The 27609-nt window shown below is 34.5% G+C and overlaps 1 protein-coding gene across 14 annotated transcripts in view; it reads right to left on the bottom strand.

Annotated features, from left to right (window-relative positions):
- celf5a (cugbp, Elav-like family member 5a) overlaps positions 1–27609 on the bottom strand; it is a 281579-nt gene that overhangs the window by 57513 nt on the left and 196457 nt on the right. For 9 of the 14 annotated variants that reach the window (XM_051094404.1, XM_051094405.1, XM_051094409.1 and 6 more), the window contains exon 4: positions 430–558. In XM_051094404.1, coding sequence (XP_050950361.1) covers positions 430–558 — 129 coding nt within the window. The remainder of the gene's footprint in view (positions 1–429; positions 559–27609) is intronic. The other 5 variants (XM_051094407.1, XM_051094412.1, XM_051094415.1 and 2 more) reach the window with 1 other exon arrangement.

The raw sequence follows: 27609 nt of genomic DNA, 5'->3' as shown, positions 1-27609 counted from the left end.
TTGCCACCACAGAAAAAAAATTAATTCGTAAAATAACTTAAAACTGAAAAGTTATTTTAAACTACAATAAAAGTTCACAATATTACTGTTTTTTACTGTATTTTTTAATCAAAAATGTGCAGCCTTTGTAAACAGGTTTTTGTGACAAGGCACAAAGTTTGGTCACAATTACTGCTGTCAAATCGATTAATTGTGATTAATCGCATCCAAAATAAAAGTGTTTCCGTAATGCATGTGTGTATACGGTATATATATACATACAGACATACATTATGTAAACACTTTTATTTTGGATGCGATTAATCGTGTTTAATCGATTTGACAGCACTACTCACAATAAGACCAGAAATGTGTATAAGAAAGCTCAAAGCTCAATTTCATGTTGACTGCTAATACAGCATCACACCATAAAAAGTGACGTAATCTCACCTTTACTATTTCCATCCGGACCTCTTAGCACAGTGCACTCCTCGATGACTCCATAGGGTTCGAAAAGACGGTACACGTCCTCCTCCGTCTGCTGTTTGTTCAGCATCCCGACGAACAGCTTCCTGTCTTCTGAAGCAAAGAAAAACAGAACGAATGAAACGACTAACGTAACCTCTCACCTCCCCATTACCCACATACATTACTATTGTAAGCACAGCCCAAATACTACTCAGACTTTTGGTCCTTGGCCAGCATGGGCAAACAGGGACTGCTTTTGCTTGGCCCATTTAGCTTGCGGAATGGAGTCGCAGCAGTAATTGTTCCCCGTGCCAAGTCTGTTCATTTTAATTTGGGGGATAATTGGGTTCAACCCCATGTTGGAAATGGTGGGTAGGCCTGAGGTGATAGCACTAAGCTGTCGTGCTTAGAGGCCTGGTTTAATAGGAAGAAGCAGGCTGCGAAAAGACGACGCTTTCTACGAAACTCTGGAGGGTGTAGATAGACTGAGACTGTCGCAACCGCTGACCTGGAATTCAAACTAATGTGAGCTGTTTTGGTCCCGTTCTGTGTTTAGTTTATGGTAATTGAGTGTGTTCACAGATAATGCTTTCTTTGACTGGGCTGAAATCTTGAATGTTATACAAATATGATTATCACAAATTATAAAGGGCACTATGCCAGGTGATACTGGCCAAACCTTGTCAAAGCTTGACGACTTTTGCAAGAGAATCACAGTCACACATTCTATTGAATATGATAAGGGTTATAAACATAATGTCTATTCAAACTTATCATTTAACACTGAAAAAAGATGATTGATTTTGTTTTGAAATGAATTTGGGTAAAATGTGAATTTTATCCAAGTAAATAAATAAATGAAAATTAAAGAAAGAAAAGAAGATATGGATATTATAGATATAGATGATATAGATATAGATAGATGTTTCGTCCCTGAATGAATCAGTGTTTCGAACAAATCAGATGACTAAATGATTCATATTCCTAAAAACACTAAAGACACTTCTCTTATAGATAGATAGATAGATAGATAGATAGATGATAGATAGAGATAGATAGATAGATAGATAGATAGATAGATAGATAGATAGATAGATAGATAGATAGATAGATAGATAGATAGATGTGTTTTGATGTCTAGATGTCTAGTGTTTTGTCCCTGAATTAATCAGTGTTTTGAATGAATCAGCTGACTAAATGATTCAGTGATTCATTCATAAGGCCACTTGGGTCTGTTGCTGAATGAATCAGTGTTTCAAGAACACACAGTAGTGATTCGTCCATTAATGAATCCGTGTTTCGAATGAATCAGCTGACTAAATTACTCAATGATTCATATTCCTAAAGACACTTCTCTTATAGATAGATAGATAGATAGATTTTTGCTCTGAATGTATTTCCAAATTAAGATAAACAGAACATGCAGTAGTGTTTCATCCCTGATTAAATCAGTGTTTTGAACAAATCAGCTGACTAAATGATTCAATTATTCGTATCCCTAAAGACACTAAAGACACTTCTCTTTAGATACATAGATAGATAGATAGATTTTTGCTCTGAATGTATTTCCAAATTAGGATAAACACAACACGCAGTAGTGTTTCGTTCCTAAATGAATCAGTATTTCGAATGAATCAGCTGACTAAATGATTCAATGTTTCATTCATAAATACACATACTTCTTGCTACTCTACAGAAATGCGTCAATAACGCAAGAAACTCAGGTGAATAAAGTATTTATCTAGTAGATATCACCATACTTCAGCAATTTGAAATGAATCATTCAAACTTTTTAATGAATCACAAATCTGGTTTGAATTATTTGTCAGATTTGTGAACAAGTCATTTGTTTGAGTCAAATGTTTTCATTAAACCACAAACTCAGTTTGAATGGGTCAAATCTTTTCAGTGAATCACAAAAAAGGTTTTGAATGATCTGTGAACAAATCAATTGAGTCAAATGTTTTCATTAAACCACTAAAAAAAAGGTCTGAATGATTTGTGAACAAATCAATTGAGTCAAATCTTTTTATTACACTGCAAAATCAGTCAAAATGAGTCAAATCTTTTCATTGAATCATGAAAAAAGGTTTGAATGATTTGTTAACAAATCACTTGAGCCAAATCTTTTCATTAAAGCACAGAATCTCTCTGAATAAGTCAAATCTTTTCACTGAATCACAAAAGGTCTGACTGATTCGTGAACAAAACAACCGAGTCAAATGTTCTTATTAAACCACAAAAATCAGTCTAAATGAGTCAAACCTTCTTAATGAATCAAAGAAAAAACAACTGTCTGTCTGAATGATTTGCCTGGTTTTTCAATAATTCATTCTTATGAATTAAAATCTTTTTACTGAATCACAGAACATGCCTAAATATTTTCTGTCCAATTTACTCCAAGAGTAAATAATTCTTTTGAGACTGTCAAATCAATCTTTTGAGTCAAATCTTCTAATTAAATATTAGGCAGAATTACTTTTTTTTTTTTTTAATTTGACTGATTACATTAAGAAATGCAAATATGTTTTTTGTAGAACCAAAGTGCAAAAAATAAATAAATAAAACAGCCTTTAACGATATGAAACGTGATTAAATTCTACAGAAGCACATAGATAAAGGACAATAAAATAAACACTTAAAAGTGTATTTTTTTTCTTTACACTAGTCTGAAATAACATTATTAAAAGAGAAAATTTTTTTTTTTTTTTTTGTCAGCTTTTGCACGATATTCTTTTCCTCCAAAAACCAAGGATGGGGAAAATAATTAATAAAGTGTCTCACAGCCTCAACAGATTAAGTGCAAGCCAACTAAACCTACAACTTTATCACTGCATTGATCTTTTTGAATATACGTCAATGGGATGGATGTGTCTATTGAGTCTTCCGTAGTCCTCAGATGCCGCGATGACTCCGACCAGCACGTATTGATATTCCTTGATTCGCTCTGGAACCTGGCCGGCCCGTGTCTCGCTGCGGCCGTGACGCGCTCTAAAATAATCACGAGTGTCAGCACGTTGTCTGGGCCCCGTGCGCTCTTTATCGTTTGTGGCAGGATCAGAGGGTATGTATCAAAATAGAGGCGATGCATTGTGACATCTGTCACGTTACATCGGAGAGCATTTATCTGCAAAAAAAGAGGGCCCTGAACTGGAAAATAAAAGGGCAGGATGGGCCTTCCACAACGCCTGAGGGGGATCTTGCGATCCAGAGGTGGGCTGGTAACGTTCCTGGACGAATTCGCATAGATGTGGCCTTGAGGTCTTGCCGTGCTTCTTGTGATGTCTCGGATCAGAGAAACGGGTGATGCGACTCTGTCCGGACTAGATTAATGTACGCAGCTGACCTGTATGAATTTAATACCGCATGTGCTTCACCTCAATATTTATGCTAGTAGCGCTGCTGTGGTAGCATGCTTTAAAATACACCCTTGCGGCTGTCCGACGCCTGACAGCTGAATGGACTAATACTTATGGGCGGAAAGAGTGTAACAGTAACACACACTGTAAATCGGTTGGAGACAATACAGGGGATACACCTTCAAAGGATAGTTCATCAAAAACTTTCATGTCTTTTTAAACATGTATGACTTCTTGGGGGAAAAAAAAAACGTTTTAAGGACTGTGCTGGTCGATCTTGTCCACACAGTTAGAATAAATGAAGACTGGAGGCTTCAACCTCTCAAAAATGACACAAAAGCACCATGAAATGATCATGAATGTGGTCCATATGACTTCTGAAGTCGCACGAGAGAATAATGTGAAAACAGACCCAATTCATAAGTTGCTATTCACTAAAATATTGACAAAATATTGACATCCGCGTTTTCATTGGTGCAGTCAGTCAAAATGATTCTTTTGAGTCTTTTTTTTTTTTTTAATGAATCACAAATCCTGTCCAAATTATTTAGATTGATTAGTGAAAGTTGAGTCAAATATTATCATTTTATCATAAAAACCATGGTGAGTGAGTCAAATCTTTTCATTGAATCACAAAAAAGGTCAAATCTGTCAAGTCAATTCTAAACCACAAAGTCAGTCTGAATGAGTCAAAATGATGAGTCAATTTTGATAACTGAATCACAAAACATGTCTAAATGTTTTTGAGTGATTAGTGAACAAATCATTCTAGTGTGTCAAACCTTTTTATTGAATCACAAACTAGATTGAATAGATTTGAATGATTTCTGAATGAACTGAGAACAAGTCCATCAAGTCAAATCTTTAAGTCAGTCTGAATGAATCAAATCTGAATGATTTGCTTGGTTTTTCAACAATTCATTCTTTTGAGTCAAATCTTTTCATTGAATCTCAGAATATGCCTAAATATTTTCAATTTGTGAGTAAATCATTCTTTTGAGTCATTTTTTAAACTGAATCACAAAACTTTATTATTATTATTATTATTATTATTATTATTATTAAATAATAATTGGTTTGAGTTAAATATTGTCATTTAATCACTAAATCAAACATTTTAATTGAATCACAGAATTAGTCAGAATATTTTGTCTGATTTGTGTAAAATTAAAGCTCTTGAGTAAAATCTTTTTTTTTCTTCCTTAGGTAGATTCAAACTTTTCGATGAGTCATACTGTCAACTGTTTTACAAAAATGATTCTTTTTAATCTTTTTTTTTTAATGAATGAATGAATGAATGAATGAATCACTAATCGTTTTTAAGTGATTTTGCCAGATTAGTGAAAAAATAATATCAAATATTGTCATTTAATCACAAAACCAGTCTGAATGAGTCAAATCTTTTCACTGAAAGGTCTGAATGATTCGTGAACAAATCATTCAAGTCAAATCTTTTAATTAAACCACGAAATCAGTCAAAACTTTTTTAGTGAATCAATAAACAATCTGTCAGAATCAATCAATTTTTTTTATTAAATCACAAAACTGGTCTGAATGATCGGTCTGATGTTTCAACAATTCATTCTTTTGAGCCATTTTTTTAACTGAATCTTTTTTTTTTTTAATGAATCACAAATCCTGTCTAGAAAATTTTGTCTGATTGGTGAAAAAAAAATTGAATATTGTCAATTAATCACAAAACCAGAATGAATGAGTCAAATCTTTTCACTGAATCCAAAAAAAAAAAAAAACGATTTGTGAACAATTCGATCAAGTCAAATCTTTTATACCACAAAATCAGTCTGAATGAATCAAATCTTTACATTAAATCACAAAAAGAGTCAGAATGACTCGCCTGATTGTTTAATGATTCATTCTTTTGAGTCTAATCTATTTTACTGAATCACAGAACATGCATAAATATTTTCTGAATAAACCGTTCTTTTGAGACAATTTCCTTAACTAAACCAAAAACTTGATCAACAAAATTGATCAACAAAATTGAGTTCTTAACAAATCATTCTTTTGAACCTTTACATTGAATCATAAAACACAAAAATGACTCAGAACACTTAAAATATGGTGTTTTACATATTTTTTTAAAGCTTCAGTGAATGGAAAACAGCAACTAGCGTTCTTCACAATTTCTCTTTTTTTGTTTTACACAGACTAAACAAAGTGCTAAAGGTTTTAAACCACAAGACGAGTAAATGACAGAATGTAGTTTGGTTTTGTTCTGTTTTTTTGAGGGGTGAAATATATTTCCCTAATCCATTTTCCTCTAAATCTTCAGATATTTTATTTAGCACTTTAGCTGTACTCCTGTTTTTTTTTTTCCCCATGATTCAATAAGGTGCAAAAGTTTTGAGAACCTCCAAGCGATTTATAAAATAAATCAGCCAGAGAATGTTTTCATCACTCTTTCTGACAGGGATGAGGGATAAAGCATCACCACAGGGCCGCCGTAAGAAAATAACAACAGACGCCGTTACTGACATTACACATTTAGAGAAAAGAAAACCACACACACACTTTTCAGTCTAAAATGCTCACAATCCGTTTCAGACAACGTTGGAATACAATACAGACAGCATTATATTATACAACATATACCAGAACGTAGGAAATAACATCTCAATCTTGCATTATTCAACTTTTTCTGTTTACTCAGATGACAAAAGCTTATGAGAATCGACTGCAGTCAATAATGCAGTCGCAGTCCATAAATAAGCGAGCAAAGTGAGTTTATCGACAGCACGACCACAACACATTCATTAAAAGGCGTCGGACTAGAACACATGCTGTACAGTATCTTATTTATTTCAAATATAATGCGCACGTTGATAGACTGTTCAGTCGCTACAGTGCCATTAAGGTGCTTCTCATCGCACGTTTAATTGATTAGCGCTCTTGATATTTGCATACTTTATTCTCCGGTGTCCTTCATACGGGGTCCGGCCCCACCAGCTGTGATGCTGCCTCAAAAAATGACTCCTATCAAGCTTCATCAACTTCGGCGGCTGGAAAGAGTTTTGTTTAATACATCACAAATTAAGCCGCGCAACGACAAGGGGAGAGCAAGATTGCTAGCTCCACGTCTGAGGGAATTTATGTCCTTGTGATATGACTGAGAGCAAGCTCTTATTTGTTTAATATCATGACTGATATTTGTTATCTTTATTATCGGAGGGACGCCGCTAGACTGCAGAGTCAAAGCTATTAGGCCTTGACTACAGCCGGATGTTTACTTGTAAATATCTCGTACATTAGGAGGATAGAACAGCCTGAGGGAGTACAAACTTTTTAGCTTAGCAAAGATTAGCTTGGCAAAATAAGTATAAGAAGTACATTTACTAAAATAGTACTGATTTGTGTTTTCATTTGTAATTTTAGTTTAACTTTAGTCTTCATTTTAGCAATTTTATTATATAATTTTGTCATTTTAAGGATTTTTTTTTATATTTCTATACAGTTTTAAGTTATGTAATAGATTTAATTTATTTATTGAGAAACGTAATTTAGGGCAGTATATAAAAAATGTAATTTTATAAATTGAAATGGTGTCGAATTACATATTTTATATATAATTTGTATTAATTATATTTAGAAATAATCATTTCAATTTTGCAATTTATATGACTTATTTACAATAATATATAATTATAATATGTTTTTAAATGATTACACTGATTATTGAAAAATATTATTTAGGGCAGTATGTAAAATCAAATATTGTAATTTTATAAATTAAAACTGCATTTAATTATATATTTTATATAGTACGTATTTAATCATTTTTGCAATTTATGTGACATATGAATTATTATATATATTATAATTATATATTACAGTGTGTGCATACTAGCATTATTTATTTAATTTATATATTTATTTAATGTCCATACTATTTATTCATAAAAATCTAATTTTGTAATTTTATGAATTAAAATTGTGTTTATATATTTTATATAGTTTAAGATTTAAAACACTGTTGCAATTTATATGACATACGGAAAAAAAAAAAAAAAAAATATATATATATATATATATATATATATACATATATATATACACTATATATAATATATACATACAATAAAAATAAAAGTAATTATAATTATTATTTCTATTATTTATTGTAATTATTTTTTAATGATCACACTGACTATTTATTGAAAAATTTCAATTTAGGTCAGTATACAAAAAAATCAAAAATTGTAATTTTATAATATTGTTTATATATTGTATGTAGTTTGTATGTATTAAATTTTATTTTGAAATTATATTAAAATCCTTAAGATTTTTTCAATTTATATGCCATATAAATTTATATACATATATACATACATACATATATATATATATATATATATATATATATATATACATATATATATATATATATATATATATATATATATATATATATATATATATATATATATATATATATATATATATATATATATATATTTACATACTTATATACATATATATATACATATATATATATATATATATATATATATATATATATTATATATAATACAGTGTGTGTACACTATCATTTTAAATTACTTTATAAACAAAATCAAATACTGTAATTTAAAAAATTAAAATTGTGCTTATATGTTTAATATATATATATATATATATATATATATATATATATATATATATATATATATATATATATATATATATATGTATATATATAATTTAGAAATATATAATACAGTGTGTCTACACTTTATAATTTTAAATTATTATTATTATTATTATCATTATTATTACTATTATTTAATGATCATGCTGACTATTGAAAATGTTTAATTTATGGCATAATATAAAAAAAAATAAAATAGTGTAATTTAATCATTTAAAATTGTGTTTAATTATATATTTCATATAGTTTGTATTTATTTTTTTATATTTACAAATAATAACATTGAAAACATTTGTGCTAATTATATGACATGATGTATTATATATATATATATATATATATATATATATATATACACATACACATACATACATACATACATATATATATATATATATATATATATATATATATATATAGAACAGTGTGTGTATATGAAACACACACTAATGAAATATAATATGAAATAATTCAATAATAATAATTCAATCATCAAAGTATTTCAATAAGTCCAACAAAAAGTGCCAAAATCAACAAATTATTGTTATACTTTTTATCATTACATTATATATATTCTCATTTCATACTGTTTGAAACTAAAGTTCTACAGCTTTCAGGCCTTTGGGGATCCCACAGATCCCCAGTTCGTAAACCCCTAGTATATCCATCTTCAGAGGCCCCAAAAATGAACTGGACACTTGAGGCACACCTAAACTACAAAAACAATTCATTATATAGACACTAATCATTCTGAATAAAAGATATGAATGCTATACTAACAACAGGTTATTATCTAAAGGCCACTGATCTGCCACGAAACTCTAAAAACGATAATTCGATAATATGAATTTGTTTTGTTTTGTCTGCAAAATGCATCCACGGAGACTCTCTAAACATGCAAACGGCATCCTGGCTCGCAGGAGGAGATCCTGCAGTCTCCGATAAGCCGGGATGAGTGCGGGAGGTGAGCGGTCGAGTTTGTAAATCACTGTCCTTAGAGAGCCGAACGACAGTAAATCATCGCTTTTGGCGCCTTTTCTGCTTTCACGCAGGACAGAAAGCCTGTGGAAGTTGCCATGAGAACCGGCTGTCAATCAAGCCTAAATGGGGTTGGCGAAAAGCGGAAGGGTCATTCCCAAATCTGCTGTCGGGCGCGCAGTGTAAATTCCATTGTCTGAGGCGGCGATAAGGAGAAATGATGAACAATATTAGCATCTTGATAAAAAGCAACATACGAATGAACAAACACATTAACGGAGAATTACCGGGTGGCCGATTATTCAACCGGAGACTGAGCAAACCGAGAGAAAAGTGTTGGGGTTTACCGTGCAGATAAGCGATGCAGACAGATAGGATGGGCCGAGATAGATTTTGCTGCCATTTCCACTTGGCAGACCAGAATCGAGTCTTTGAAAGCGGCTGGTGGCCCCGAACACTAATTAAAACCAACACAACAATTACGCCGTGTAACAAAACACAAGCTCAACAAACAGACAGAGAGGGTTAAAGTAATTAACCTACCGAACAAACCCGCTAGATTGTGATCCAATTCATTACATATAACATATCTGGTTTTGTACGAACGCTGACGGAGTATCCCGCATCCGTCGGGACCTCGAGCTGGCAGCGATGATCGGGGCTTTCGAGGTCTTTTGGCTGCTGTCAAACTCGGGACGCGTTTCTCAGCTCGAGGAGTTTTACCTCCCGTGAGTTAATCTGAAACAATCAGCCTCGGATTAGTTCACCGCGGGTTTGGCCAAATAGATTAATCGACACACAGCTACAGACGTTTGGCAGTTTCTATCAAACAGACGGGCATCAAAATTTGATCAAGGGAAGTAAAAAAGAAGTCAACAACTTCATTTCCATAACACTGCGTGCCAGAGTTATATAAACCTAAACCGTTTATGTAACTTTGGCAAACGAAACATCGCAAAGAGTTCGGTTATGCCGCCAAGAGGCCTGCTTGTAGAGTTTATGACAAAGTTTTGCAAATATTGAGTTGTTTTCCTTCATGCAAATGGAAATTGCATTTTTTTACATATCGGGGGTAGTTGTCCATGGGATTTTTCCACAAAGTGTTTATATTTACACTTCAGTTCTAAGGTTTAATATTTTTAGGTTTAATATTTAATATTAACTATATATTGTAATTTGAATATATGAAGTTACAATACTGATTGCTGATACACTACATTTTTGATGTTTCTTGAATTGTTTTATAGCATATATATATATATATATATATAATTATGTAATTATTATTATTTGTTTATTTATGTTATTTATTTATTGATTAATTTAATGCATTTTTTTCTACAAAGAAAATGAAACATAAGTAAATAAATAAATAAATAGAAGAATAATCACTGGAGTACAGTGTGACAAGAAGATATGATTAAATAAATAAATGTAAAAATTAAATGATTAAATAAGACCTGTAAATATATAAATTATTATATAAATATATTTATAAATATACAATTATTACATTTACTTAATTAATAATTAATACAAAAATAATACTTTTTTTGCCAATACTTTAAGGTATGTTTTTACACAGAAATTGACTGTCAAAAAAAAAAAAAAAAAAAAAAAGACAAAAAGCTGTTATAATTTAACATTTAAATGTGTATTTAGAGTTGTTTTAATAAAGTTAAAGTTATTTGAGCTAATTACAGTTGTTATGATTAAGTTAAATTAAATTTTTAAATAACAATAAAATAGAAAATATATATTTATATGTGTGTCATATAAACGTATACATAAGTATATACAATATTAACTTTAATCATTTAAATAGTAACACTAAAATGTGTATTTATGTTATAGTTAAGTTAAAATTTAATTTTTGATAATAATAATAATTATTATTATTATAAATTATAAAAACAATATAAATAGTAGTATAAATAGTATAGTATAAAAAAATAGTATAAATAGTAATTAAATAAATTAAAATAGTACCACCTAAAATGTGCATTTATAGTAAATAATAAATAATAATTACATTTACATTTAATTTTTTAAATACTACTAAAATAAAAATACATTAAAATGTGTGTGTTTGTGTATGTGTAATTAAAATAGTGTAATTAATAATTAAAACCGTACCACCTAAAATGTGTATTTATATTTGTTATAATTAAGGTAAATTTGATTTAAAAAAAAAAATAAAAAAAAATAATAATAATAATAATAAAAAATAGTATAATTAATCATTAAAACAGTACCACCTAAAATGTGTATTTATACTGTTATAATTAAGTTATTTATTTTCTAAATTATATATACACACATATATGTGTGTGTGTGTGTGTGTGTGTGTGTAATTAAAATAATATGATTAATAATTAAAACAGTAACACCTAAAATGTGTATTTATATATATATTTATATATATATATATATATATATATATATATATATATATATATATATATCATAATTCCACAATTCAATCACAAGTTAGCATAAAGTTGTTATAATAAATTAAATGTATTTTGTTTTAATAGATAATTAACTAAAATATAATTATACATATAGAAATAATTATATCAATATATAAATATGTAAAATTGTAAAATAATATTAATAATAATAATATTGTAAAAAATATTATTAATTAATAATAATAATAATAATAATAATAATAATAATAATAATTAAATAATAATTTACTCATCTCCACAAATCTTTTAACATTATAGGTTACTTATAAAATGAACACTAATGCAAAATGAGACCAAATAATATTTTAGGATTTAATAATATTAAATTGAATAAATAATGCCTAAAATAACTGTTCACCAAGTATTTGACTGAAAGCTGCACTAAATCCTCAGAGCGGTAACTAAGTGAACCGAAACGCCGCATAGCGTAATCTAAATAGATTTGCGGTATCCCGGTTGCGCCTGCAGTTAACTGCTAGGTCAACACATAAAATAAAAACAGCCGGCTGCAGAGATGGCCTTCAGACAGCGTTTATAAATCACAGGGAGACTTGAAGCAAATGGCCAGCACATTTTCCATGTCACCATTCGATCACAAACGGCGTTAAAATGGGGAAAAGTTATCTGTGCGCTCTAATAGCGCTCCCCGATGGCTTATGGCTTTCCTGTAAGCTTCTATTTTAACACCAGTGAAAAGCGAGGGTGTAAGACGTGGTTGGTTAAAATACAGCTTTTAGAAAACTGTAAAGGTGTAATCAAAATGAGTTCGTCCCTAGTTGACATGTCACTCGCATGCAGCTGCGGCAGGAAAACCTTGAACGTATTATAACTGAGCGTGTGCATATAAAACCTCTCGTGTGTAGGAGTCTCGATGCTAACACTCGGTTTCGAATGAGGACGCGGGGAGGAAACAGTAGAAGAAACGGCTTAAAATATTTTATCTCCACCATATACTTCACGGCAAATTTACACTCGATATGATAACACAAGTGAAATATGACCTGCTACCTTGTGTTGGCTTCAACGTATTACGGCGGCGCTCATAAATCTCCAGACCGCCGCACGATGTCCACGCGAGCTGTTGTGTATAAACATTTACAATATTGCAGGGCTATTTATACTGTCTAGCTCCATAATGCCATTCGCTGGGCTCTATGATATGGATTTCGTTTTGTTTCATTACATTTATGGCTGTTTCTATTAAATATACACATATAGTTTCCTTCCTTCATACAGTAGCGGTTGGTCGACGGTACATAATGCGGTTCCAGCCTGGTTTCTTAATTATTTTCTCATTGGCTGACGGACACTGATTCGAAAGTGGTTGAAACCCCTTTATTATATCCAACCACACACACACTTTTTTCCTCACAAGCCCCTCAACAACTGTATTTTCGGTTGGCTAATGAGGGTGCCACATGCTGTAGTGCACTCAAATCATTAACCTGTCCTTTCTACCTTTTCAGAGGACGCAATAGACTACAGGCATGGGACAACAAACTTCATTAAGAGGTTAAAAGCAAGCAGGCATGAGTCTCAACATCACTCATAAAAGCGACAGAGTGAAGAGGTCGCTTTGGCCTTCTGGGATTCTTCAAGGAGCAAAGTGAAGCTGATAGAGGACGAGACGTGAGTGAACGAGAGTGATAACTGATAAATGATGGGGAAAGACAGAATGGAAAGCGGACTTTTTTTCTGTCTGTTCGAAAACAGTCATTAGTTTTGAAACTGCAAAAAAGACACACTTCCCCTTTAAGAAATTTGACCTCATGTATAATTAGTATTAATGAATGAATATGACCTGACAACAAAGACTAAATTTAAAAGACATTTTGTCAAAAACTATGACTGAAAAACCTGTACAAATTCACACTGATGACAAAAATGCTGTAAAATTGGTTAAATATCATTTTTATGCTTTCGAATGCATCTCCGATAACCGTATCCATTGCAACAATGAATTTCAAACCTCTCCGAACATGCCTACTTCCTTACAGTATGCGGAAATCGTTCAAAAGAATTGTGCAAATACTTCACCTGCGTCCAAATATGTCTACTTCCCTACTACATAGTAGGTAAAAATGTAAAATATGTGAAATATGTCTGAATTCCAAAAGTATTCTAATGTCCTAGTACTTTTGTTGAGATTCTGAAATCAGATGAGACCACAGAAGAGGAATTGTGAATAGAAGTAAAACTGATGCTGGTAACGAGCAATTTCGGTCACTAAGTTCTTTTTTCTCATTAAATGTACTATCTATTTAGAAAATATGTGATTTTGTCGCTAAGTTTGTTCTTCATTAAACATAGTAGCTACTCAAAGTATACCATTTTGGTCACGAAAATCAATCCACATAAAATGTAGTAGCTACTCAGAAAGTATACAATTTCGGTCACGAAAATCATTCCACATTAAACTTTGTAGCTACTCAGAAATTATACAATTTCGGACACAAAAATCGTTCCACATTAAATGCAGTAGCTACACAAAGTATACAATTTCAGTCACAAAAATCATTCCACATCAAATGTAGTAGCTTCTCAGAAAGTATGTGATTTTAGTCACAGAAATCGTTACAGATTAAACATAGCTACTCAGAAAGTGTAGTCTTTTGGTCATGAAATCGTACCACATCAAATGTAGTAGCCACTCAGAAAGTATACAATTTTAATCACGACAATCGTTTCACATCAAATGTAGTAGCTACTTAGAAAGTATGTGATTTCAGTCACAAAAATCGTCCCACATTAAATGCAGTAGCTTCTCAGAAAGTATAATTTCGGTCGTGAAAATCGTTTCACATTAAATGTAGTAGTTACTTAGAAAGTAGGGGTGTAACGGTACACAGATGTCACGGTTCGGTACGTACCTCGGTTCAAGGGTCACGGTTCGATACGATTTCGGTACAACAGAAAAAAATAAAAACAAATCTACTATGCTAGGTTTCTTTTCACTTATTTTAAACAGAAAGTAGTACAAATTACAATTTTTCCACCTACATGTGAAAATACTAAATATTATATCAAATTAATGTCATATATAGGCTATAAAATCTGCAGTACATATATACATACAAGGAATAAATACTTGAAATATATTTAATTTAGTTAACTGTTAGACAAGGGGGGGAAAAACAGTGCGACAAGTAACATAGCCTATATTTGCTGAGTTTCAGTTCAGTTTTGTGACAGAAAGTAAACAAATGGCAGAAAGCAACATTCTGTTCGTTTTTTGTTTACATTGATTTTGCTGGTATGAGGAAAAGTCGAAGCAATCGCGCCAGTGCACACAAACACAAAACATATCAGTTCCGGGCTTCTAGCATTGCTTACTTACAGTGCAGTTGGACTTTATCAATTATAAAACTCAGTAAACCAAACATCAGCGCGCCCGCCTCACTGTGTCACCGTTAAAACACGACTTAAGTACAAAGTCTATAATTTACATACTAAATAATAGCTTAGCATTTGGATGCATCGCAAATATGGAAATATTATGGAATATTTGGATTTGTGCTGAATGAGAGCGGTAGGATACAAGAGCACAAAGCTCATTTCGCGCAAGCCTGAATGCACAAGCCTTTAAAGTAACATTATACTCCTTTCTCTGTGAGAGACACGTTCAGAATCAACACATGGTCACTGTCTAGTGGGCTTTGCTTTCAAGTGCGCAACTAACGGCATTCGCAGTTCTTCTGCCGGCGGTTATCAAACAGTTGCATTACTGCGGGCGCCCCCTTCTGGATTAAGGGTGAATTGCCTGTATTCGTTGTAAGGCCTCACGCACCGAACCGAGATGCCGGTACTGGGACGGTTCAGTACGAATACATGTATCGTTACACCCCTATTAGAAAGTATGCGATTCCACAAAACTCGTTCCACATCAAATGTAGTAGTTACTTAGAAAGTATACAAAATTACGGTCAGGAAAATCGTTTTACATCAAATGTAGTAGCTGCTCCGAAAGTAGGCGATTCCGGTCATGAAAATCGTTCCACTTCAAATGCATTGGTTACTCAGAAAGTTTGGATTTCGTTCACAAAGTTTGTTCCTTCTCAAACGTACCACCTACACAGACAGTATTTGATTTAGATTGCAAACTTTATTTCTCACTAAATGTACTACTTACACAGACATTATGCAGTTTTGGTCATAACGTTAGTTACTTATCAAATGTAGTAGCTACTCAGAAAATATGCGATTTCAGACACACTGTATGACTGAAAAATACTGCATCAAATGAAATATGCACTCATGTCATACTATATAATGTACCTCCTCAGACTTTCAGGCTCATTTCTACGTCATTGTTGGCAGATATTATTATCGACACATAATAGAGATGCTATCTATGGACTAGTCAGGTTAGGGGTGGGACTGTATTTCCACAATCATCATTAAATGTGAGGTCAGAGCATTCTGGATGCATCTTTTAATCCATATTCATTCTGTAATCTCGGCGTGTGTTCGTGAGCTGCTCCGTGCAGCGCTTTGACTTCCAAATCTGCAGAGTTAACAGTTACAGATGGGAAAAATGCTGGATAAGGTAAAGTGGCAAATACATAAATAAAAACATAAGCCTCCGAAAGCTAGTCCCATATCTTGGTGACTTCATAATAATGCAGGTTGATTTCCTCCGTACAGTATACAGGCTAAAATTACAGTGTGCTGCAAACTGATAAACCTTGAACTCCTCACCTCCACTCTCATTGTCATGCTGTTTAATGCAGTCCGGAGAAGACTGTAGGAAATTGGCTCGGGATAGTGCAGTAGCTGAGAGACCCGTAGGCCTGCCATTGACTTTGAGCAGATACATCTTCGCTCTCCATGTGGGGTGTGTAATATAGAAGTAAATAGGATAGCTCAGCTTGACAGAAACATCCTGACTCGGTTATGCCATTTAAAGCTTATTAGGGTCAAGTCCAAAATAGAAGATGAACATATCTGGGTGGTCAGACAGACGTCTAACACAGCCTGAGGGAATTTCAACCGTATTAGATGAATAAAGCACTGAATTTTCAGTGGACAAGGCAGTTACGTTTATGTTTGTTACTTTGAACATGTCAAAATTTACAACATTGGTATTTCAGTGTCCAATGCTGATAGTGAATTTGGATAAATTAATAATTAACTGACAGCCGTATGTTTAGTTCCTGAAAAATAATCAGTTTTTCAATTAATCAGTTGAGTGAATAATTCAATGACTTACTCAAAAAAATGTGTTTTGTTTATGAATCAGTTGATTTATTGATTTACCCACTTGCTCACTCACTCACCAAAAACAGACAACTGTTTAGTTCCTAAAGTGTTTTTAAACAAATTGGTTAAGTGAATGTTTCAATTACTCACCCATAAAGACTTATTTTGTTTCTAATTGAATCAGTTGAATGAATGACTCAATGACTCATGTATGAATGATTCATACTTGCGCCACCTACCAACAACATACAACCCCATGTTTTATGTAATGCAAAGCCTTTTCTATATTTAACTCATATACAAATTCAAGTGTTGACATTTGTTTTGGGCCTTAAAAATGCAGTAGTGGCCATCATTGCTTAGTTAAGTCACATAATCTGTGCATTTCCCACAAAATTTGTGGGAATTACGGACTTCAAACAACTGGACTCCTGGCCTTACACACACACACACTTTCAACCACCGGTCTTTACAGTAGTAAAGGCTATAGGGAGAGGTTCTTTCCTGCCTTAATCTTGTGGGGTTTTAACTAGCAAGTAGAGTGGAGCTTCAATCCCAATGCTCCAGGCTTGCCCTTCCCCTAACACTTATTAAAAATAGATTCGAGAGAGAGACTCTCTCTCCCTCTCTTCTTCCTAGGCTTTATCTGCAAGCTTAGACAGGCCCATTTGTTTTGATTTTTAGGATGCTGTGCTTGATACTTAATGAAATACTGTAACTATCTATACATTGACCGAGATGTTGGGGAAGGTGGCTGTAATTGGTCACTGGTTGTCATTTCCCACCATTGCTTTGCCCGTGGTAGTTTAATTACATTTGCGGTCATAGTATAGGAAAATATTTTCTCATAACCAACTGTCATTACGATTTTCAATGCAGACGTACCTGAAAGCTTTGAATCCATAATAATTAAATATTAGAGTGTGTATTTTTTTTCTCTATGGTAAAAGAAGAACAATGGTATTTCAAATAACCTTTAAATTATCATCCATATTACCTGGTTTCACAGTATTTTTGTTCATGAGGATAAATGCAGTACTGAATCAAATTATGTGATCCATTACAATCCAAATAACAGTGTTTCATACTGCTGAATCTACAGAATCACGGTAAAAGAAAGTTTGAAGGCCATAATACTCTCGTGAACACACGTCGTGACACTGAAGAGAAGAAATTGTTGAATGAAGTCGTTATTTTTGTTTTCTTTGCGCACAAAAATTCTCAATTAATTTATCAATTAATTTATCGATAAAAGTTTAATTTTCCACACAAAAAAAAAATCAACAACTTTTACTTAAGAACATGTTATTACATTTTCAGTAGTGCGGCATAAAAAAGTAGAAATATTGAGGAAATGTAAAACTAAAAGAATAAAAATGTAAACAAACCTAATAAAAATTAAATAAAAAGTCTGAGAAAGTTAGCATGTTTTGAATGTCAATATATCCACATCTTCTGTTCATTACAGCTGTGAGTGCAACTACAAAGAAAAAAAAAACACCATATCCACATTTTCTAGTCTATTAATAGTAAAAATTATAATCAAAATATAAGTCAAGTCAAATTAAGTCGAGCTTTATTGTCATTCTCCTACATGTGTGGACATACAGTGGAACAAGATGTCGTGTCTCACACTGTAAAAAACAATTTGTTGAGTCAACTTAAAATAATTTGTAACCTGGCTGCCTTAAAATTTTAAGTTCAGTCAACTCAAAAAAGGTTTATTCAACTTGAAATGTTAAATTATACTAAGTGACAACTTAGGTATTTAAGTTGAATCAACTTAAAATTTTAAGGCAGCTGGGTTACTTACCCATCTGCTAAGTTTAGCAAACACAAATATCTAAGTTGTTACTTAGTACAACTTAACATTTCAAGTTGACTAAATGTATTTTAGTTGACTGAACTTAAAATTTTAAGGCAGCAGGGTAACAAATTATTTTAAGCTGACTCAACAAATTGTGTTTTTTATTTTTTACAGTGCACAGGACCATGGTGCTACATACTAGTTAAAAGGAGTATTTACCAAAAATATTATTTACCAGAATTTCTTAATTATGACTTTTAAATGGGTTTATTATATATTGTAGCCTTGGAAAACTAATAACGTGTTTCATGGATTCTCATCTGTGAAATGCGCCACTTTCAGTATTTTGCTGGTTAGTCAACGCGAATGAAATGACGATTTTTAAAAATCGAATACTCGAAAAGAATCGACGAATCACGACAGCCCTACACAAAAAGTATTCTCGTAGCTTTATAAAATTACGGTTGAACCACTGATGTCACATGGACTAATTTAACAATGTCCTTACTTCCTTTCTGGGCCTTGGTAGTTGTGTTGCTGTCTATGCAGGGTCAGAAAGCTCTCGGATATCATCAAAAATATCTTAATTTGCGTTTTGAAGGTGAACGAATTTCTTACGGGTTTAGAACAGCATGAGGATGAGTAATTAATGACAGAATTTTCATGTTTGGGTGAACTGTCGCTTTAACGCATCCTTAAAAATCCAGAACAACAGAACAAAAAAACATTATGACTCATCCTGCACTGCAGATTTCCGTCCAATCAAATTCTGTCTAGAATGCCACGCCCTCTAAATACTGGAAGTTCATGTCTACGATGAACGTGCATTAACAATTAAACATTTGCAGTTTTTGATTTAAAAAAGTATCAATGTAGAATAAGAATATTTTTCCCCAGCTGTAGATCTTTAGCCTCGACTAACCTTAACAAAGTAAGATTTGCTATTGCTCATGGCAAGCTTAGCCGATTCTCATGATAGCACTCTGCAGGTCATTACAAGTAGCCCTCAATGAGCGTATGATGAAATAGCAGGGAAATTCTCCGAATGTAGCATATTTCAGGATGAGAAACAGTGATTATGTATCTGCCTAGTGGATACTTCTCATCTAATTTTACATATTTGCCTGAGATTTTCAACCGCTGAGCCTCTAGGGCCTCTTTTTATTGATATTGTCCTTCAGTGTTCCCAGAAATTCTGATTAAAGTCCTAATATCCAATAAAAGTCAGACATTCAACATCTCTGCACCGTGAAGCTGGCTAAATTGGACTAGAAGAATCTCTCTGTCCAATAGCTCATTGCCCATTAGCCTCTGGGGAGAAAAATTCACATTATTAGAGCTGTAGGATTTAAAAATGCTAAACTGCTGTAAAAATACAAATAATTATGTGGATAGACTAAAGTTAAAAAAACAAACACTTAAACTTGGCCTTTAACAATGATCTATTACTTTCTAAGTGTGTGCGATGTGTGGAGGTTTGTTGCACGGCAATGGCTTGAGGAAAGTTTTAATCTTTGCAGCGCACAGTCAGCGCCTCATTACGAATTGCACCTCTTTAGCTGCAGAAGCGATACCGAGATGACTGACAGGGAGCAGAACGAGGGGCGTCTTGTATTTCAAATATCAATTGGCGGCGTCAGCGTTGCCGGGTAACGTGAGGGATTATCTGAAATTAGTTCAGTCAATTCATCATTACAAAGGCCAGTCCCTCCACTGCTGATTAGTTATTGTACACACTTGTCAATTAAAGCTCCCTGGAGAGCACCACATAGAACAGGCTGTCATAAAACACAGAGAAAGGCTGGAGACAGAGAAAGGGGGCACAGGAATAGTAAAGAACATGGAGAACGACTGGAGATTTTTCTCATTTACATTCTGTTTTTTAAAGGTGAGGAGAAACTCTTTCGGTAACGTGTACATGAATTCAAATTACAGTTACAAAATAATGCTGAGGATAATGTATACACATACAGTTCTGTACTATAGAGTGTCTTCACGACATGTCATCAATCGGCCATATTGGCGGCACTGAACGTAAACAATACCACTGAACTGAACAAAACTTGCATATTTTGCTGATTATTGCTGCTGAAAATAGTCAATTATTTTCATGTTTTGGGCTGTAATAATAGGTCAGACATTAGGTCAGTCGTTTTATTGTTGGCCAGACCCAACCAGGATTTCCAGAGCAAGAATCCTGACAACATTCCTGTTTGTACTTTTTATTTCCAGTCAGGTAGGTGAAATATTTGGCTAATATCTTAATTAATACCGCTCGTGTGTATCTTTATCACCTATTAACCTTAGTTTGTCAAAATATTGCGTGCTTTCCTGCTTACTAAGTCCATCTCTATATCATTTACCAGCTTCTATACGTTTTCTCCATGGTTTAGACAGCATTAATTAGCAGAACAACATATTGAGTACATTAGCCGTGCAGTCCATGTTGTTGTTTACATCCGAGTATCTCCAATATGGCCGCTCATCCTCGTAACTGACCAAATTGTGACGTAAGTGCAAACCCTGTGTATACACATGCTTTAGCATTTTACAGTTACATAGCACTAAAGTAGTACTAGTACTAAATAGTACTTGCTTATCACATAGTACTAAAAGTTTAACAAAAATTGCATGTTTTTATGGCCCTATTAAATACATTTTATTATTTTTCTCAAGTTCAGTTTTGTTTGTGAATCTCTGTTTTCCATTAATTTTCTGGATTCTATTTTTATCGTTTCATTAAAATTTTAATAATCAAAAGCATGTCTATTGAATTTATAAAGGATAATTAGATTTGATAAAGAATTAATTTATTATAGGTTATTTATTTCTTTTTTCAGAAATACTGTGTTGTGTATTTACAATTTTCTGGTAAATAAATTCTGGTAAATATTTTTTATGGTAAATATTCCTTAAACATTGTTTTAATAATATTTTTATTAGTAGTAGTAGTAGCACTATCTTTACATTAAATTATATATTTATATATTTCTAACTGTCAAGTTAAACCAAACTTTTATTTTGACGGGTTGCTGTGAAGACCTTTGGACCTTCATTATAAGACAAAAGTTTTCCGCAAAAGAAACGGTAAAATACTCATGAAGTGAGTCTCAGAGCAGTCCTAGAGATTATGTTCATGTGTTCATGTACTCCTATATTAAGGCGGCAGAGGCTGAAAACAAAACTGCGCGTCTGCACCATTCACTAACATAGACTTGCAGAAATACAGCTCTTATTAAAATGCATTCTTAAAATACCGGTACTAGGAAAATGCTTAATCATACCATTTTTAAAAGCAGGGTATTGAGATACTTTTTAAGTACCGGTATATCATGCAACGCTAATGCGCACATTAAAAAAAACACAGATGCAGCCAGATTATTTCCATAATAACCAGCGCAATCTACCAAAAGCTGTGCAAATTAAGGGCTTTTTGGGGCGTTAAATAATCGCGCAAATACCAGTAATTCAATTAAATCACGCTGCATGATTCATTTTAATACTCTCCTACCTTAAATTTTGCGTCTAAAAGAGAAAATCCAAATACCTTTTCAGCACTAAAGTAGGGTGACCATACGCCCTCTTTTCCCTGGACACGTCCTCTTTTTGGCCCTAAAAAAGGCATCCGGTCGGAAATTCTAAATCACTCAAAATGTCCGGGATTCGGGTTTTGCTTTCTACAGTCACCATTCATTGTGTGTGTTTTTTTATTAAAGCCTTGCACGGGAACTATTTTTTTAATCCCGCTCACTATGAATGTGCGAAGTATTTAAATGCTGTTCGAGTTGGATGTAGGGTTGCCAAATCCACATTTTTTTTCCCACAGAATTGCGCTGATTTTAAACTGTTGGTTAAAGGTTTGAAATATTGCATAAATTACATTTGAATCAAATGCTTGTGTTGACACATTTTGCATTCTACCTATGATAAAACTGTGGTAGGTATACATTTTATAAAGGATGGCCACTGTGGTAGGAAGTCTTTAGCTGTGTTGTGATTAATCTGCAAAACGGTGACTGTAAAATATGCAGTTTAGGTATGGAAATTACATGTTTTGTGTTTTGATATGGGATATGGTCATAGCAGAAAATCGAACCTGATCTGATTTTTTTTTATGACGGAAGTTATGTGTAAACGTGATTGACACAACATGAGGTCGTATTTTTTTTTTTATTTTATTTTTTTTTTTTTTTTTTTTGGATGAGAATTTCGCACTTAGTGTGCAACGACCTTAATTCTTCATTGCGCGTCTTAAGTAAATCCTGACAGTATTATTTTAATGCCAAAAGACGGTTTGCGCTGACGCAAGCAGTTAGTAAATCGGGCCCTAAATCAAAAAAGTATGAGTAACTTGTAACTTAGAAAGCTACAATTTCAAAACAGCACCCCCGGTGTTAGTACGCACCATGTTGAATGAGCCTAACATTGTGCACCACATAATATGACAATGAAAGTGGGATTTAAAAGAAGCCACCCTTCAGAATTAGTGAAGGTAGCATGGTCATTCATTCTTGCATTCAAAGCTCTCACCTCCTTGGTAAGCAATGGATGCCCTTTCTCTATATTTGCTCTATAGCTCAGCAAGCTGCTCAACTCAATATCACCAATATTTTTTCCCCCTTCACTCAGAAGTGGTGATGCTCCCATGAGGGGGAGAGGGGAGAGAAGCTAGACTTCTATAAAGGCATAATGATGTGCTCTAAAACCGCAGGGGTGAGCGTAACCTTTCGCTTCGGAGGACGGCGTTATTAGACGAGGCAAAGTCAGCGCAGTCGTTTAAGTGTGTCCTGACGGTAACTGCTATTCCCATTAGTTCCTCTGCTGTCTGTTGAAATGCCGGTGCTGGGGTTGGGGGTAGTTGGGGTAGGGGGGGATTTGTAAGGGTGGGGGGAAAGGGGGTGATGAAAAAAAAATAAATGCCACCAGAACAAGAAATAATAGACCTCTGTTTCCTACTATTTCCAATTCAATTTCCAGCCAGTGACCTGAGGTAAGGAGAGGAAATCAATGCGAGTTGGAGGGGGGTGAAGGATTGGGCGTAAGGGGGAAGAGGCAGGCCCTTCTCTTTAAGCCACAGCGCATCCATCAGCCCGCAATGTCAAAGTGACAATCCTGCTTGTCTGATCCCGATGCGCCACATCCTCTTTGAGCGTAAATTAAACCTTTGAACCGTGGAGTTACCTGTGATTAATATATGCTCCATGAGAGCAAGAGGTGTGAAAGCCTTGATTGATCCCATACTGCTGCAGTTCAGATGGGAACAAAAGGGTGGGGTGATTCCCGGCTGACCCTTCTTGACAGGGGCTAGAAGAGCAGATCTTCCTGCCCTTCAGAAGAAAACGAAGACTGACTAGCAGGGCTCCAATCCACACTTTAATCAGTTCATTAAATGCCCCTGTCTGACGAGTAGCCTGGTTTATGGGCCGCAAGAGTACAGACTGGCTAGAGATGTAGCAATAAGCTGAAAGTATGAGGCAAGAAGGTGAGACGTTGCACTTAAATCTACACACCCTGGGTTGATGAGATAAAGCTTGAAGCCCAGGGGGTCTGCGAATCAGTGAAGGAGATGGTTGATCTACATCGGCTAATGATGAGAGCATCTACGAAGCAAGCTAGCCTAATGGGGCCTTGTTCGTGAAAACGCAGATCACTGTTTTTAATGAGCGAAATCAGTCTGCGGGATGCACACGGCATAAGTTTCCAAGTAGTGTGCTTACCTTGAAAAGTTTTGCACTATCCAGAGGGCGTATAAGAAGGTCGTCACTGCATCTACATGCTCAAACTCTCTGTGTATATACATTTATCACTAGGGCAGTTGACAGAGGCATTAAAACCCTCGGGGGCATTTGAGGGGCCTCAGCAGTAGGAAAGAAAAAAGGGATGGCTTGGAGGCTGTGTAGTGTGGCAGCAGTGGCTCAGTCTAAATATGGATTCTTCTGTCTGTCACTTTTATCTTCAAACAAGGCTTTCAAACGTCTGTTGTTTGAGGCGGTCAGAGTCAAGAGACCCCTGGCTCTAAAGTGGCAGTAAAGAAAAATGGAGGGAAATTCACAAGAAGGCATGAGATTGGGAACGAACAGCAGAAGGGCCAAACTTCTAAAGCATGAAAGGCTTGGGATTTGCTTCCTTTTATAAAAAAAGTCTCAAAGCCTTTGGATTGTGCAATGTTGTTTATTGTGCGTTTCTATTACTCGTTCTTTCTAAAGTTGCCGGCAACCTTACTAGAGTACCAGACCTTCTCTAGTCTAAGGTTTGGAGAGTTGTCTACTCCGACTCAAGACCTAGAAAGAACTTGCCATTGGCTGCAGAATGTCTTTGTTGTCCTCTCTCTGCACTATTCTAGGTCTTGGAAACTAACTTTGAGGAGTTTGTATTCCCCTAGATGCCCTTTCTGCATAACGGAGAGCAAGAACGTGTCTAAGTAGACTTGAGAGTGAGTACATGTGTGTGCATGCTTGCATTAGGTGGATCCCTACTGTTACTAATCGGCAGCGTCTTAGCCTTGAGAGGCGCACCACTGTCTCGGATAGCAGAGAAACTGTAAAAAATAACTGTTGCTGGGATACGGCAGTTGAGAATGCACTCTAAGACCAAAACCAAATGGTCCATAGAGACAGCTATAAGAGCCATCTCCTCTTATAGATTGGTTTTGAAACACTTTCATGGCATCAATGCTGTTAAGCAAGTTGAGTATGCTCAAGATGTTGCTTCCCTAGTTCTGAAATGAATCCTGCTGTGCTTGCTCATCAATGAACAGTCACAGACCTTTTACCACTCAAGGCAACATCCACTGCTCACGTGCATAATTAAGATCTCGGACCAGATGTGCGTTACGGAGACGTTTCTGATACTGGCCTGAAAAACATATTTGATATTTAAATCAAAGGCTTCGACACGGTATTCCTCCTTACCATGAGACAATTTAGGCTTGTCCTTGACTCATGGGCAGCAATACTTGAAACGCGTTTAGATTTGGAGCAAACATCAAAGAGACCCACTGCTTACTTTCAAGTAGTTTGCACCCGGAGGCGAAAACGCGGGTTCTGAGGCTGCTTCTCCCTGTAAATAGTTTGGCTTTCAGGGCTCAGGCACCATGCGAATTTCATTCCAGCCTCCTCCTCTCCTGCCTGCGCGCTGCGATCACCCAGAGGTGCCATGGGAAAATCGCCTCACATAATAGACCTGACGATTACTTTGCAATGGCGTCGATCAGTAGCCCGGAATCCAGAGCAGTGCTGCTTCAAAGCACAGCAGAGCTTGGGCAGAAACAGATCAAGAACAACAAGTGAACGGTATTTGATCGTACAAAGTCAAACACACATCATGTGATTATCAATGATTACTGTGTAGCCAAAATTGTATTACTAGTCCACTGTCAAATAAATACTCATTAAATCTGTGCCGAAAGCACCAATCATAACTTAAAATAATGCAAATAGCACAATATTACTGAGCCATAAATATAATTACTTCAACTGCATCCGAACAATAACAAACTGTCCTAACATATTCATATTGACTTGGGGCTGCGAAATTAAGTCGTTCGGTTCATCCATTTAGAACAGGGTCCATTTAGCTTTCATGTCATTAAAGATAATACAAAATTAAATAAATACCAACATGAAGGAGTAGCTAATTCCTCCCACAGGCATGCACACACAGACTCGGTCCATCGATAAGCGTGCCCTTTCAAGGAAATGTTTTTTTTCGCCCCTCATATTCCCACATATCACACTGCATTAGTGCCGAACAAATTTCAGTTAATTACAAAGCAAAATGTTCGAAATGCTCCCTAAACCTATTCAATCCCCTTTAGCATGCTCAGCGGGGACTTGAATATTTACCAGAGTGCTGCAACTACATCATCACTATTTCATGCATTTATGTCTCACAAACCCTAAGCAACACTTGTTTCTCCTATCTTGACTTTGACCGATACTAAGGCGGCATACTATTCCAGCCATGGAACTTTAATGAAAGCTTTTGCAACGATGCATCCTCCGCTTGGTTGGTCTAATGAGATCCCTAACTGTTCCTGCCATCTGCCAAGCTGAAGTCATGACATTAGCAATGCAGCCAGTCTGGATTCATCCATTTTTATACACTCTTTTCTCTTAAGTCAACAAAAGCCAAGGAACAGACTTAGCAGTCTGCGTGCCAAACAAAAGAGCAGCATTTTTGCTTATATATCATTGCAACATACGGCCGTCGGTTCTGTAGACAAACGCCCATTCTTCCTTGCCCAATGATGACTTCTCACATTTCAGAAAGGTTTGTACCCCCCAAAAAAAACATCCTAGTGTGCAAGATGAAGATGTATTTCTGTGTTTGGATATACAGAGAGCTAGGGTAAATTTCAGCTTTATGGGGTCTCTTACATCAGCATTTTCAACCACAGCCTTAGGAGTGCGACCCAAACATACTTTTAAAAAGTAATAGTTTAGAAATTAATCTGGTGTAACTTTACACCAAAATCTTAGATATCCGTATCTAGCCATCCCTGATTTTATTCTTGCATTTATGATGCCAAAAGCGATTCTTCAGGAGCAGGTAAGCAGCCCGTTCCTCCTAGCTCTAAACAAACATCATGTCCTTCATAAGAACAGAGCTGACCAAGGCCATGAAGCATTAGCACTTTCCATACTGCTTACCTCATACGCTTTAATGGCGTCCCTTAGC

This window comes from Labeo rohita, chromosome 22, assembly GCF_022985175.1.
Source record: "Labeo rohita strain BAU-BD-2019 chromosome 22, IGBB_LRoh.1.0, whole genome shotgun sequence".
NCBI classification, from domain to species: domain Eukaryota; kingdom Metazoa; phylum Chordata; class Actinopteri; order Cypriniformes; family Cyprinidae; genus Labeo; species Labeo rohita.
The sequence above is the reverse complement of the archived record's forward strand: the minus strand, read 5'-3'. Positions and strand labels throughout refer to the sequence as shown.